This window comes from Eretmochelys imbricata, chromosome 27 (genome assembly GCF_965152235.1).
Source record: "Eretmochelys imbricata isolate rEreImb1 chromosome 27, rEreImb1.hap1, whole genome shotgun sequence".
Taxonomy (NCBI): domain Eukaryota; kingdom Metazoa; phylum Chordata; order Testudines; family Cheloniidae; genus Eretmochelys; species Eretmochelys imbricata.
In genome coordinates, this window is record NC_135598.1 from 15,751,729 (window position 1) to 15,767,852 (window position 16,124).

The 16,124-nt window shown below is 56.7% G+C and overlaps 1 protein-coding gene across 1 annotated transcript; it reads right to left on the reverse strand.

Annotated features, from left to right (window-relative positions):
- Positions 1–3,063: 3,063 nt before the first annotated feature.
- PTGES3L (prostaglandin E synthase 3 like) lies at positions 3,064–11,217 on the reverse strand. Its single transcript, XM_077806019.1, is given in 6 exon segments — positions 3,064–3,083; positions 3,086–3,140; positions 5,514–5,612; positions 6,306–6,372; positions 6,530–6,646; positions 11,210–11,217. Coding segments are annotated over 6 exon segments (366 nt in total).
- Between the last annotated feature and the right edge of the window lie 4,907 nt (positions 11,218–16,124).

Sequence of the window (16,124 nt, forward strand, 5' to 3'; positions counted from 1 at the left end):
AACAGTCTCCTAATGGAAGCGGTGGCAGCTCCAGGGCTTAGCGTGTTTGAAACGAGACTGCCCAATACAATAGGAAACTGTCCCATGCTGGGTCCGACTTCAAGGGCGGGCAAAATGGGCCCGGCAGGGCTTTTCCAGTTCTACGGTCCATGATTGTGCAATTTGGAGCCAAAGTCTGAAGCAGGCGAGTCCCTGGCGCGTTTGAACCACCGTGGCACTTACACTGCGACCTCCCTCCCCCACTCGCTTCATTTCAGCAGCTGCTGTCATGTCTCCGTGGGGAAAAACAGGGCAGTCCGGCCCTGAAGTGCAAAATGGACCCCTGGGTGGGGACAGAGCAGGGAGTCAGGCCTCAAGGGGAGAGAAGAGACAGGATGAGAGCAGGGAGACAGTCAGGCCCACAGGGGAGACAAAGTAGTACAGGGAATAGTGGGAAGGCAGGCAGCTCTGTCACTCTCAGGTGATCCAGTGAATGCCAGCGCTGCACCCAGCTCTCCCGAACCAAGAAGACAATTTGAAGGGCAGAGAATACGGGCTGCTTCCAGTGCTCTCTTCCCTGCCAGCCTCCCCCTAAGTCCATTCAGATCCCAGAGGGCATTTGCCAGTGCAGCGAGGGGTGATATATGCACTAATCCAGGTCACTGTCAGCAGGTCTGCACGCACATCTCCCATCAAGTACCAGGCCCAGCTGCAGCCAGATAGTGCTTCAGGGCAGTTCTTACCACCAGGGTCTGTGCTTTCAAATGTCATCCTGGAAAAGAGATGGAAAGTTGGACAGTGAGTCTAGAAAGGACACGGAGTGTTTCCCTTAATGCTACGTGTGACCATAGAACGGAGTGAAACAAGGACAGTCCATGGTACCAGACACCCTGGGACCCAGGCAAGTTAGAAATGCTCAAGACTTCCAGTTTTTCCAGGACCCTGAAATATATGTTGGACCTAGAGTGTGGAAGGAAAACCTGAAAAACCAGCCTCGGCCACATGCTGCTGGGCATAAGCTAATGGCCACAGGGTCTGGAAGGAACCCTGCCTTGATGAGCTGCACTGCGTATCTGGTCAGGAACATAATGAGGGTTTTCAGCATCAGGGATTGGCTACTGGCACAGGCTGGATACCACACTAGACAGGCCAGTCATCTGTTCTAGTTGTACAGGTTTGATACTGAATTAGATGCACCATTTGTTCCTCTGCACCCCAGGGTAGCAGGAGGTGGGATTCCTTGCTGGTTCCTTTCCTGCTCCTCCTGTGTTCCTAAACGTATTTTTCAATGAACGGGGCAATGACAGTTATGCTGGGAGGTGTTCCCACAGTTACACAGAGCAGGTCTCCACACCCAGAACACAGGGCCGCTTAGCATAGTGGAAGTTCAGAGAACTGTTGGCCTAGAAGAGGTTTGGCTTTAGTCCATGCTGAGACGAGGCTCCACATTGGCTGGCAGAGATGGAGCAGCTGGGAGCCAGGCTTGGGCACTGGGATGAAATGGAGGGCCAGAGGCAAAGAGCCCGGATTTGTAAAACCACCCAGAACTTGCTGTCTCAGCAAGGCAGTGACCAACTGTACTTACATCGAGGTCGTCCATTGCTGGGGGTGTGCCTTTAACAGTGACCTTCTGCAGGAGCTGGACAGGAAACAGACAGTCATGAGAATAAAGAAAGGAACCCACAACAAAGGTGGCAGGGCTGGAGTCCCTTCTGCTCCCAGGCAGTGTCTTCCACCCCCAGGAATCCCAGCTGCCCCTTGTGACACAGACCCACAGCGGGGAGAGGGATAAGCACATGTGCTGTGCATGCTTGGCTCAACTGGTTCATCCAAACCTTGCTCAGCGTGGGTGCTAGGCTGGAAGGGACTTTGGCTGCAGGTTGTACCCCAAGGTTTCCACTGGATTTTAGCCCAGTGGCAGTGGCCATCTTGGACCCTCCTCACTCCTGTTGAAAGCAGCTCCCATAATGGTGCTCTATGTAAGACAGACCCCCTGCTATCGTGGGGTAGGATGGTTGATCAGCTGGATGGGGCACTGGATTGGGTTGCAAAAGACCGAGTTCAATCCCTGGCTCAGTCAGACTCCCTGTGTGACCTTGGACAAGTCCCTTATCTCAGGGCCTGTTCCCCCTCTGTACCATGGGGTTGATGCTTCCCTGTCTCTCAGGGGGGCTGTGAGGCTAAATGCAGTGACTGGGAGGTGCTCAGATACTCATGGGGGCCAGATAAGTACCTAGCTAGACAGAAATAGCAGGGCTTCTACTCCATAGTTCTCCCACTATCGCTCTTACTCCTCCCTGGCTGTGAATTAAGATCCATGTCCTGCTATTATTGTCCATACCTCACCTCTCCAGTTCGGGCAAAGCCATGGTGCATTTCTGCTGCTAGCCAGTTGGTGGAGATACTGAGCCACACACCAACAGCCACAGCTGAAATTTCTCTTACCCAGTGTTACCTGGGCTGCAGGTTGAGAACCACAGCGCGCCCCCACAGACCCCTATGCCCAACGCCTCCCGCCCAGAGACCCCTCCACAAAGTGGGGCCAGCCAGCAGCCCCAGACCCCTGCCATGCTGGGCAGCCTGGACCCCACTGGGTGGGCAAGCGGCCTTTAGGACACAGCTGGGCCACGGCATTGTGCTAATTAGGCCGTGGGTTGAGAACTGCTGCTCTAACCATTCAGTCTGGAGTCAACAGTGAATTTTTAAGGCAAGCTGGGACATTACCCAGGCAGTGCCTGGTGGAGATGTTGGTTTTAGGGACAGTCATTTAATCACATTAATTGAGCCTCACAATAGGTTTTACAAAGTGCAGGAGCACTTGCCTGTATTGTATAATTGACACTTTACTGATACTAATGCTCAGACTTTCCTCCTGACCCAAGAACTTGGCATTGAGTAACATGAAACAAGGATAACTGAGGAAGGCCCCCTACAACACCTGCGCCCAGAAGGTCTCGCCCCCAGCGGGTACTGCATACTCCGCATGGGGCCTCAGGTCACTGCTTGGGATCTTGTGATGCCGCTATCCCACTGCTCAGACCCAAATATAAATGCAGTAACCTAAGACTTACCTCTGCATACTGCTCAGCCGTGGCCCTTTCCACCTCCTCATCCCCTTCCCAGTCTCGCCAGTTATCAAAGTCCACAAACAGCCAGACTGGCTATGAGCAAGCAGGAGAAACAGCATCACAACAGGGCAGCGCAGCACCGAATGCAGCAAGTCTGATGCCTTTGGGGGGCGGGGGGACTGGCTGGGGATGGGATATGGACAAAGAGGGGGGAGAGGGGGAGTTATGAGGCCTTCCACCTTTAGAGTCTGGTTCCACCCCAGCCTGAGTTTGAGGATTTAAGGCACTTATGGAGATTTGGCCCAGACCAGTTGTGCCCAGCAGTCACTACCGGCTGATGGCTGTTCAGCAGCCCCTTGTCAGCAGTCCAGCATGGGGCTCTGTTGTCATGAACTGAATAGTGGTGTAATTAATAGATATTAAGGTCAGAAGGGACCATTATGATCATCTAGTCCAACCTCCTGCACAACATAGGCCACAGAATCTCACCCACCCACTCCTGCGAAAAACCTCTCACCTATGTCTGAGCTATTGAAGTCCTCAAATCGGGGTTTAAAGACTTCAAGGAGGAGAGAGTCCTCCAGCAAGTGACCCCGTGCCCCATGCTACAGAGGAAGGCGAAAAACCTCCAGGGCCTCTTCCAATCTGCCCTGGAGGAAAATTCCTTCCTGACCCCAAATATGGCCATCAGCTAAAACCTGAGCATATGGGCAAGATTCACCAGCCAGACACCCAGGAAAGAATTCTCTGTAGTAACTCAGATCCCACCCCATCTAACATCCCATCACAGGCCATTGGGCCTATTTACCATGAATATTTAAAGATCAATTAATTGCCAAAATCATGTTATCCCATCATACCATCTCCTCCATAAACTTAATCGAGTTTAATCTAAAAGCCAGATAGGTCTTTTGCCCCCACTGCTTCCCTTGGAAGGCTATTCCAGGACTTCACTCCTCTGATGGTTAGAAAACTTTGTCTAATTTCAAGTCTAAACTTCCCAATGACCATTTTATATCCATTTGTTCTTGTGTCCACATTGGTACTGAGCTTAAATAATTCCTCTCCCTCTCCGGTATTTATCCCTCTGATATATTTAGAGAGAGGAATCATATCTCCCCTCAACCTTCTTTTGGCTAGGCTAAACAAGCCAAGCTCCTTAAGTCTCCTTTCATAAGACAGGTTTTCCATTCCTCGGATCATCCTAGTAGCCCTTCTCTGCACCTGTTCCAGTTTGAATTCATCCTTCTTAAACATGGGAGACCAGAACTGCACACAGTATTCTAGGTGAGGTCTCACCAGGGCCTTGTATAACGGTACTAAAACCTCCTTATCTCTACTGGAAATACCTCGCCTGATGCATCCCAAGACCGCATTAGCTTTTTTTCACGGCCACATCACATTGGTGGCTCATAGTCATCCTATGATCAACCAATACTCCAAGGTCCTTCTCCTCCTCCTCCGTTACTTCTAATTGATGCGTCCTCAGCTTATAACTAAAATCCTTGTTATTAATCCCTAAATGCATGACCTTCAGCTTCTCACTATTAAATTTCATCCTATTACTATTACTCCAGTTTAGAAGGTCATCCAGATGTTCCTGTATGATATCCCGGTCTCTCTCTAAATTGGCAATACCTCCCAGCTTTGTATCATCCGCAAACTTTATTAGCACACTCCCACTTTTTGTGCTGGGGTCAGTAATAAAAAGATTGGTCCCAAAACTGATCCCTGAGGAACTCCACTGGTAACCTCCCTCCAGCCTGACAGTTCACCTTTCAGTAGGACCCGTTGTAGTCTCCCCTTTAACCAATTCCTTATCCACCTTTCAATTTTCATATTGAGCCCCATCTTTTCCAATTTAACTAATAATTCCCCATGTGGCACGGTATCAGATGCCTTACTGAAATAGAGGTAAATTAGATCCACTGTGTTTCCTTTGTCTAAAAATTCTGTTACTTTCTCAAAGAAGGAGATCAGGTTGGTTTGGCACGATCTACCTTTTGTAAACCCATATCTACCTTTTGTAAAACCATGTGGTGGTGCCTAGGAGCTCTGCTCATGGTTCAGGGCCCTTCCGTGCAGGGCGTTGCACACACAGAACAGAGAGAAGGTTTCTGTCCCAAGGAGCTTAGGAGTCCAAGCTGCCCCCCCCAGGGTCTCACCCATCAGGGCTGAGCCAGGTGCAGTGAGTGGTGCTAGGCTGGTGTCTGTGGTATCTGCTCTATAGCCAGAGGATTTCAGTCTCTGGGAGCTGCTTACCTGGCGCCTTTCACCAGCACTAAACAGGGCATAAAATCCAAACCAGCAATGCCAGAGCATAGCAGCAGACTGTGCTGTGCCAACCCCTGGCAGTGCCCACACTGCATAGCATGGCACCCACAGGTGGGAGAAACTCTCAGCTTTTCACTGAGGAAAAACCGACTCCAAAGGAAGGGGCCCCGGCTTCTCAGGCCCTGGGTTTACCTTGATGTTCTCCTTGGTGAGGCGCGGCCATGCCACCTTCTCCTTCCACTTCCTTATGAAGCAGGTGATGGAGCGGTCAGAGCGCTTCTGCTGCGAGTCCTGCCAAGGGACAGAACAAAGACACCTTGCCTGACATGGCTTCTGGGCACCTCTCTCCCTCTCAATAAGCCAAGATGCCCAGAATTAAAATGGAGCCCTTCCCAAGCTCTGAGACACATGGAAAAGTCCCTGGAGACCAAGACTCAGCCTGCAGGAATTGAGGTGCAAATCTGGGCATGGGAGAGCTGGGTATAAGAGGAGAATGCAGGAGAAGAGGGGGCTTTCCTGGGGATACCTGTGACAGCCTTGAACCATCTTCTCCATGCAGCTGGGCCTGCTGGGTGTCTCTGATTCACTTAGCTGGGCAAAATCCCCTGGATGCAGGCCACGATGGCCACAACCCAAAACGAAGCACTGCTGGGGGCTGATGGGAAGGGGTGGGTAAGGCTGATGGCATAGCAGCACCAAGAGGTGCCACCTAATGGCATCCCTTGTTGGCTGTCCAGCCAGGTCCCCCAACCTCTGGGGATGGTGGGTGTCTGGGGTCATGCTCTTGTCTGAGCAATGAGATCACATGACGTGATAGGCCAGGATGGCCTTGGCCAGCATGGAGGCAAATCACTCCCCCTGTCACCCAAACTGTTCCACGGGTTGTCATAAACTCACGGTCCCTTTGGCAGCATTGAGGCCGGCAGGAGTTGGGCTCCGCGAGCATGGTTCATCCATGCCTCACTGCAAAGGGCGGCTGCTTACCTTGGAGTTCACCTTGGCATAGAGGTTGATCTCGTTGTACATCTCCACACCATCTGCATTTTTACAGCTGCCAAAACACAAACTCAGTTAGCTCAGAACTGGGCTTGGAACTCCTCTGTGACGATCTCCAAGAGGTTGCCCTGCTCTTCCCTGCACAGCTCCCGGTTCAGGGCCGTGCCATCGAGTGCCGGTTACCAGGGCCTGTAGTGGGGCTGGACACTCACCTGAACGCCACCCGGTGGTCTTCAATGTCGACTTTAACATCCGTGCTGTCCTCCACGCAGAACTCCAGGAAGACGTACCACGGGCGGTCGTACCACAGCGTTTTTGCGGGTTGCCTTGGCAAACAAGAGACCGTTCAGGAGGGATGAATCCCAGGGAGCAGAGTTAGAGCTGGCATTTCTGTACCACCTTCGTCTCACGGCACCCCACAGCAGCAGGTTGTGTGTAAGGCATTGTGCGGAGTTATCAGAGCAGCGGTAAGCTGCCCTTGTTACACCAATCTGGGCCAGATGATTGGCATGTAGGAACAGGGAGCGGGCGAGACCCAGGAAAAGGGGGCAGGAGAGAAGCTGGCTGCAGATTCATCAAACCTGTTGTTACACTTCCAAAAAGCATCATTTTATCTTTACAGTGTCCCGGGAACTGGCCTCTCTCTGTCACTGAGGTGCTGAGAATCCTGCAGCACCATGTGCTCCAAGAGGGACCTCCCAGAGGCACAAGACTTGTGCTTTTGAGAGTGAAGTTATTGTACAGTCTGCGTGTGCGAGGCCAAGGGACGGCCCTTACTAAGCACAATTGCTCACGGGAGCGCAGTCCCAACCCCCCAGGCTGCTGCCCTTGCCCCGGAGAGTGCCCAGGCAAGCGCTGCTGGGCAAGAGGTCTGAGGAAAACACCAAGATCTGGAAAACAACAAGGAGTCTGGTGGCCCTAGTCTTAAGGTGCCACCAGACTCCTTGTTGTTTTGTGGACACAGACTAACATGGCTACCCCCTGATACTAGATCTGAAAAGTCATCCCTGCCTGCCAGGCAGAGCCCCAGAGAGCCCCTGCCACTGCACCATGGGGTCTGGGCCGTGGGGAAAGAGGAGCTGTGGGGCCCGGGGAGCAGGGTTTTGTTTAATCCGTAGTGAGCAGAGTCTGAAATAAATCGGGGCATGCTGACTGCACTGCTGGGCATCCCTCCACGTTTCACTGGGCCCTGCTGGCTGCCACCAGGTAACAGAGATTCGCACCGACTCAGAACAAATTCATTCAGCGTCTGTAACTGCCAGTGAAGCCCAGCCCCTAGGGAGACTTTGCTTTTCTGGGGACAGATTCCGGGGGTCGCCCTACTGCCATGTGGTCTCATTCACCTGAGCAGCCCCCTGCTTTATAGTCACCTCTCTTCTTTGCCCCATAGGCGGCTGCCATCTGCAAGAGCCGAAGGCTGCAAGGCCCGTAAGCAGCCTGGGCTGAGGCTCAGGTAAGCAAATTCCCGTTTCCCCATGGCATTTGCCTCCGCTTCTCAGCAGGGCAAGGGCAGGAGACAAGACAGCCCAAGCAGGGCCCAGAATTCACCGTGGAGTCGTGTTACAGGAGCCCTCTACATTCCGCTGGCCCGGGCCACCCGGGGTCTGACTGCACACGCTGCAGCAACCAGCCTCCCCGGCCAGCCCATGGACTTGGGCGAGCCAGCTTGGCTGGTGCTCTCCAACTAGCTGTGGAGACAGGCTTTGAGGTTGCAGCTTGGGCTCTGAAGCTCACCCCCCTCTGGAGGCTTCAGAGCCTGAGCTCCTCCAGCCCCAACTTAAAGACTTGTCTACATAGCTATTTGGAAAGCACTAGCCCGAGCCCTGCTAGCCCGAGCCTGTGCCCCATGGCAGGGAGGCTCCTGGCCTGGGCTGTGTGTGTTCCCTGAGCGACACAGCCTTCCCTCCCCCTGTGTGGTGGGGCAAGGAGGGGCCCCGGGCCAGCTGGGATGTCTCACAGGAGTTCCTAGGGCTGGAATAAGTGGGAGTGTTTCCAACATGCAGGACACTTTCCAGGTTCCAGTCAGACAGGAAAAGTCCCAGCTGAGGGTGTGAGTGTCCCAGCGACCCAAGTGGGGGCTGGCGGTCGCTGGGGTGGCCCGAGGGGGGTCCCGGGGGTCCCGTCCCAGACGGGGGTTTGCAGTGATCCAAGTGGGGGCTGGCGGTCGCTGGGGTGGCCCGAGGGGGGTCCCGGGGGTCCCGTCCCAGACGGGGGGGCAGTGATCCAAGTGGGGGCTGGCGGTCGCTGGGGTGGCCCGAGGGGGGTCCCGGGGGTCCCGTCCCAGACGGGGGGGCAGTGATCCAAGTGGGGGCTGGCGGTCGCTGGGGTGGCCCGAGGGGGGTCCCGGGGGTCCCGTCCCAGACGGGGGGGGGCAGTGACCCAAGTGGGGGCTGGCGGTCGCTGGGGTGGCCCGAGGGGGGTCCCGGGGGTCCCGTCCCAGACGGGGGGGGGGCAGTGACCCAAGTGGGGGCTGGCGGTCGCTGGGGTGGCCCGAGGGGGGTCCCGGGGGTCCCGTCCCAGACGGGGGGGGCAGTGACCCAAGTGGGGGCTGGCGGTCGCTGGGGTGGCCCGAGGGGGGTCCCGGGGGTCCCGTCCCAGACGGGGGGGGCAGTGACCCAAGTGGGGGCTGGCGGTCGCTGGGGTGGCCCGAGGAGGGTCCCGGGGGTCCCGTCCCAGACGGGGGGGGCAGTGACCCAAGTGGGGGCTGGCGGTCGCTGGGGTGGCCCGAGGGGGGTCCCGGGGGTCCCGTCCCAGACGGGGGGGGCAGTGACCCAAGTGGGGGCTGGCGGTCGCTGGGGTGGCCCGAGGGGGGTCCCGGGGGTCCCGTCCCAGACGGGGGGGGGCAGTGACCCAAGTGGGGGCTGGCGGTCGCTGGGGTGGCCCGAGGGGGGTCCCGGGGGTCCCGTCCCAGACGGGGGGGGGGCAGTGACCCAAGTGGGGGCTGGCGGTCGCTGGGGTGGCCCCAGTGGGGTCCCGGGGGTCCCGTCCCAGACTGGGGGGGGCAGTGACCCAAGTGGGGGCTGGCGGTCGCTGGGGTGGCCCGAATGGGGTCCCGGGGGTCCCGTCCCAGACTGGGGGGGGCAGTGACCCAAGTGGGGGCTGGCGGTCGCTGGGGTGGCCCGAATGGGGTCCCGGGGGTCCCGTCCCAGACTGAGGGGGGCAGTGACCCAAGTGGGGGCTGGCGGTCGCTGGGGTGGTCCGAGGGGGGTCCCGGAGGTCCCGTCCCAGACGGGGGGGGGGAGTGACCCAAGTGGGGGCTGGCGGTCGCTGGTGTGGCCCGAGTGGGGTCCCGGGAGTCCCGTCCCGGGGGGGGCAGTGATCCAAGTGGGGGCTGGCGGTCGCTGGGGTGGCCTGAGTGGGGTCCCGGGGGTCCCGTCCCAGACGGGGGGGGGCAGTGACCCAAGTGGGGGCTGGCGGTCGCTGGGGTGGCCCGAATGGGGTCCCGGGGGTCCCGTCCCAGACTGGGGGGGGCAGTGACCCAAGTGGGGGCTGGCGGTCGCTGGGGTGGCCCGAATGGGGTCCCGGGGGTCCCGTCCCAGACTGAGGGGGGCAGTGACCCAAGTGGGGGCTGGCGGTCGCTGGGGTGGTCCGAGGGGGGTCCCGGAGGTCCCGTCCCAGACGGGGGGGGGGAGTGACCCAAGTGGGGGCTGGCGGTCGCTGGTGTGGCCCGAGTGGGGTCCCGGGAGTCCCGTCCCGGGGGGGGCAGTGATCCAAGTGGGGGCTGGCGGTCGCTGGGGTGGCCTGAGTGGGGTCCCGGGGGTCCCGTCCCAGACGGGGGGGGGCAGTGACCCAAGTGGGGGCTGGCGGTCGCTGGGGTGGCCCGAGTGGGGTCCCGGGGGTCCCGTCCCAGATGGGGGGGGCAGTGACCCAAGTGGGGGCTGGCGGTCGGTGGGGTGGCCCGAGGGGGGTCCCGGGGGTCCCGTCCCAGACGGGGGGGGCAGTGACCCAAGTGGGGGCTGGCGGTCGCTGGGGTGGCCCGAGGCGGGTCCCGGGGGTCCCGTCCCGGGGGGGGGGGGGCAGTGACCCAAGTGGGGGCTGGCGATCGCTGGGGTGGCCCGAGGGGGGTCCCGGGGGTCCCGTCCCAGACGGGGGGGGCAGTGACCCAAGTGGGGGCTGGCGGTCGCTGGGGTGGCCCGAGGGGGGTCCCGGGGGTCCCGTCCCAGACGGGGGGGGGCAGTGACCCAAGTGGGGGCTGGCGGTCGTTGGGGTGGCCCGAGGGGGGTCCCGGGGGTCCCGTCCCAGACGGGGGTTTGCAGTGACCCAAGTGGGGGCTGGCGGTCGCTGGGGTGGCCCGAGGGGGGTCCCGGGGGTCCCGTCCCAGACGGGGGGAGCAGTGACCCAAGTGGGGGCTGGCGGTCGCTGGGGTGGCCCGAGGGGGGTCCCGGGGGTCCCGTCCCAGACGGGGGGGGGCAGTGACCCAAGTGGGGGCTGGCGGTCGCTGGGGTGGCCCGAGGGGGGTCCCGGGGGTCCCGTCTCGGGGGGGGGCAGTGACCCAAGTGGGGGCTGGCGGTCGCTGGGGTGGCCCGAGGGGGGTCCCGGGGGTCCCGTCCCAGACGGGGGGGGGCAGTGACCCAAGTGGGAGCTGGCGGTCGTTGGGGTGGCCCGAGGGGGGTCCCGGGGGTCCCGTCCCAGAGGGGGGGCAGTGACCCAAGTGGGGGCTGGCGGTCGCTGGGGTGGCCCGAGGCGGGTCCCGGGGGTCCCGTCCCGGGGGGGGGCAGTGACCCAAGTGGGGGCTGGCGGTCGCTGGGGTGGCCCGAGGGGGGTCCCGGGGGTCCCGTCCCAGACGGGGGGGCAGAGACCCAAGTGGGGGCTGGCGGTCGCTGGGGTGGCCCGAGGGGGGTTCCGGGGGTCCCGTTCCCGCGGGTCCAGGCTGCCGCCCGCCCCACACTCACCTCGCCATGGCCGGGCTGGCTCCGGAGGCGGTGCCCGGCCGCCGCTATTTTGGGCTGCGGGCGGAGCTCCGGCCGCTTCAGCTGTCAGCGCCCGTCAGGGACACGCTGCGCCCGGCCCGACCCCGCGGGACCCCCAGCCCGGGCCACCGAGCCCCCCGCGGCACCCTGCGCTGTCATAGGCTGAGATGGGGGTGGGGGTCAGGACTCCTGGGTTCTAGTCCTGCTGCGGGAGGGGGGTATCTAGGGTTTGGGGCTAGGACTCCTGGGTTCCTTTCTTGACGGTGCCAATGGCTTGCTCTGACCTTGGCCAAATCACTTTCCCCATGCCGTGACTCAGTTTCCCCTTCTGTCGTGGGGATAGTGGCCTCTATCCTGAGGGGCTGTGGATGACAGGGGCTGTAGAAGGGCACGTTCCAGAAGTGACCCCCCTCCCGTGGGGCAGCTTGGGGGTGCGTAGGAGCCATTGGTGCTGGAGCTGCATCACAGCGGGTCCACAGCCCCTCCTGCCTCCTCCCCACCAAGCCAAGGCCAGCAGGGGGCATGGTCCCTCCACCCAGATTCGTACAGCACTGGGGATGATTACGCCCAGTCTGCGGGTGCCAAGGGGGCGCTGATCCCAGCACCATGTGGTCAGGGGTGCAAGAACCCCGCACCTGGGAGCAACCTCTCTTGTGCAGAGGTGAGAGCAGCCACCTGGTGACAGGCAAGGTGAAATGGGGTGACTCGAGTGGGGTCCCGGGGGTCCCGTCCCAGGCGGGGGGGGCAGTGACCGGGGGGGGCAGTGACCCAAGTGGGGGCTGGCGGTCACTCTCTATTGCCTATAGCTAACCCCTGCCCTGTGTATACGGTACTAGGACAGGAGGACCCCCAAAAGGCCTGGGAGCCCCCCCCTGCTCTCTGTTGCCTACTGCTGCAGCTGGGTTAAGCACAGTTGACAGTGGGAAAACAAACACCAGAGATGCAGATCGCTGGTGTGGCCCCTTTCCCCCTTGGCTTAGACTGGAGCATGTGGGTCCTGGCTCACTTACCCCGGAGAGAGAACTGAGGGCATAAGCGACTGACGAGTTGTGATACATGAGCCAGATAAACAAGAGTGCAGGTAACAGGAGGAAAGAGTCCAGCTCCAGACCAGTCTCCTCCTGGAGGGCAGGGGAATTACGGTTCTGGGGCTTTGTGAGTAGTGGCTTCCTCTGAAGGCTCAGACACAGGAGGCTGGACTGGAGCGGGGGATGTAGTGACTACGTTCCTCTAATTCTGAAACCTAATGCCAAGGATGGGGCACTAGGGCTTGTGCTGCCCTTGATGGACTAGCCAGTGTCCATCCCCTGCTAGCCCAGCGTCACCCAGATAAACGGTCACTGGCAGTTTGCTGCCCCCCAATATTATGCTGTCCCAAACGACCTTGCCTGTTGCATCCTATACGGGGAATCTGGGCCCTGATAGGACCCACCGGATTGGTAATTCTCTTTAGGTCAATAGGATATGTGGTGTCTGTACCAAGAGCTGTGGGGAAAACGCCCTCTCCTCTCCCATGCCTTGCATACGGCCCTCTGCTAATTTGGCTTTTGTCCATGTTGATATTCAGAACAGCAGCCAGGCCTGGCCTGTCACTCTGTGTGCTCTTGAGCGGAGTGGTTCTGACCCAGCCCTGCTAAAGCTGGAGTCAAGGGGAGCTGTGGTGCTCAGCACCTCTGAAAATCAGACCACTTATTTGGGTGCCCAATATGGATTTAGGCCCTACATTTTAGGCAGCTAAGTTTGAGAAAATTGCCCACAGGTTCCATTTCTGGCTGTACGGCTGTCTTGCTATGTAACCTTCACCTCTCTGTGCTTGTCTGCCTGTCTCACCAACTGCGAGGGTGAATAGGGTGGTGTCTAGGGTGACCAGATGTCCCGATTTTATAGGGACAGTCCCAGTTTTTGAGTCTTTTTCTTATTACCCCCATCCTGATTTTTCACATTTGCTGTCTGGTCACCCTAGTTGTGTCAGTAAGTTGTGGCAAAGATGAAAAGCCCTGTAGAAATGCCTGATACAATCTAATGTGTCTACTGTTCATAAAAAGAACATGCATCACTCAGATTCCTTCTGGCTAGAACATTTATCCTCTCATTGCATTTCTACAATCACAAGTCTGAGAAGAATATGCAAAGGGGTGAACTTGCAGATCTAAATGATGGTTTTCCCCTTCATCATCTGGGACACATGCACTCCCACTGGGACATCCCCATCCATTACCATATAAATTAAAATTACCAGGGGAAGCAGGATTGCTGCTTCCATAAAGCTTTACTCAAGAAAAACTCTTGCAGCAAAATCTCCCATTGCCATTTCCAAAAAGACAGCTGGCTGCAATCTGTGTCTTAATGAGGCTGAACTTTAAAGTGAAAACTCTCTGCTTGAGTCCTTTAACCCGGCATTCTCATTAATTCCACCTGTAATGAAGGCTATAGTGGTTCATGGACAGCAGGAATTGTATTTGTCTCGCACAGTCCTGTCACCCTCCTGATTTCAACTGCAGAAGTAAATAAAAATGATTTACCATGGATACATGCGAGTCTATTACTGAAAACAAAATGATTCTGCGGAAGTTTCCTTTAATGAATCATAGATGACTGAGAGGCTCTGTGCGGCACTCTCCAGCTGGGGTATTTTTCATTGCTGATGGCTTGATTCTGCAGGTTCCATTTTTTACCCTTTAGTTACTGATGGTTAAGTGTGATGTGAGGGCTAAGGATTATTTTGGTTGTTCTCCATGACAACACCAGTTACAATAACAAATTTCTTCCCTGCAAGCTGGACAATTGTCATGTCATGGTCTCCCCAACCTAACCTCTGTGGAGTGACTGCATTTGTGGAGAAAGATTATGTGTCTCCCTGTTCATAGAATCATAGAATCATAGAATATCAGGGTTGGAAGGGACCTCAGGAGGTCATCTAGTCCAACCCCCTGCTCAGAAGCAGGACCCATAACCAATTAAATCATCCCAGCCAGGGCTTTGTCAAGCCTGACCTTAAAAACTTCTAAGGGAGGAGATTCCTCCACCTCCCTAGACAACGCATTCCAGTGTTTCACCACCCTCCTAGTGAAAAAGTTTTTCCTAATATCCAACCTAAATCTCCCCCACTGCAACTTGAGACCATTACTCCTTGTCCTGTCCTCTTCCGCCACTGAGAATAGTCTAGAACCATCCTCTCTGGAACTACCTCTTAGGTAGTTGAAAGCAGCTATCAAATCCCCCCTCATTCTTCTCTTCTGCAGACTAAACAATCCCAGTTCCCTCAGCCTCTCCTCATAAGTCATGTGTTCCAGACCCCTAATCATTCTTGTTGCCCTTCGCTGGACTCTCTCCAATTTATCCACATCCTTCTTGTAGTGTGGGGCCCAAAACTGGACACAGTACTCCAGATGAGGCCTCACCAATGTCGAATAGAGGGGGACGATCACGTCCCTCGATCTGCTTGCTATGCCCCTACTTATACATCCCAAAATGCCATTGGCCTTCTTGGCAACAAGGGCACACTGCTGGCTTATATCCAGCTTCTCGTCCACTGTCACCCCTAGGTCCTTTTCCGCAGAACTGCTGCCGAGCCATTCGGTCCCTAATCTGTAGCTGTGCATTGGGTTCTTCCGTCCTAAGTGCAGGACCCTGCACTTATCCTTATTGAACCTCATCAGATTTCTTTTGGCCCAATCCTCCAATTTGTCTAAGTCCCTCTGTATCCTATCCCTGCCCTCCAGCGTATCTACCACTGCTCCCAGTTTAGTATCATCCGCAAATTTGCTGAGAGTGCAATCCACACCATCCTCCAGATCATTTATGAAGATGTTGAACAAAACCGGCCCCAGGACCGACCCTTGGGGCACTCCACTTGACACCGGCTGCCAACTAGACATGGAGCCATTGATCACTACCCGTTGAGCCCGACAATCTAGCCAACTTTCTACCCACCTTATAGTGCATTCATCCAGCCCATACTTCCTTAACTTGCTGACAAGGATACTGTGGGAGACCGTGTCAAAAGCTTTGCTAAAGTCAAGATACAATACATCCACTGCTTTCCCTTCATCCACAGAACCAGTAATCTCATCATAGAAGGCGATTAGATTAGTCAGGCATGACCTTCCCTTGATGAATCCATGCTGACTGTTCCTGATCACTTTCCTCTCATGTAAGTGCTTCAGGATTGATTCTTTGAGGACCTGCTCCATGATTTTTCCGGGGACTGAAGTGAGGCTGACTGGCCTGTAGTTCCCAGGATCCTCCTTCTTCCCTTTTTTAAAGATGGGCACTACATTAGCCTTTTTCCAGTCATCCGGGACTTCCCCCGTTCGCCACGAGTTTTCAAAGATAATGGCCAATGGCTCTGCAATCACAGCCGCCAGTTCCTTTAGCACTCTCGGATGTAACTCATCCGGCCCCATGGACTTGTGCACGTCCAGCTTTTCTAAATAATCCCTAACCACCTCTTTCTCCACAGAGGGCTGGCCATCTATTCCCCATGTTGTGATGCCCAGCACAGCAGTCTGGGAGCTGACCTTGTTCATGAAGACAGAGGCAAAAAAAGCATTGAGTACATTAGCTTTTTCCACATCCTCCGTCACTAGGTTGCCTCCCTCATTCCTTATAGGAATCCCCTGTTTCCCTACACTTGAACTCCACCAGCTTGGAAACCAGTTACCTTTGTTACCCTCCATGTGATTAGATGTGCACAGAGTGGAGTGTATTATGTGTCCTCTAGAGGTAGCTACAATTATATTTCTTAGCACAGGAAATCCCAACAGGACTACAGCACCCACGATCCATGCAAGAAGTTAGGTGAGTCTGTGGTTTGAAGAGTGAAAATTAGAGCACAGGGGACTGTTAGTTACATATCTCAAATGTTCTGTCCTTTCTTATGAACCATGAACTCCAC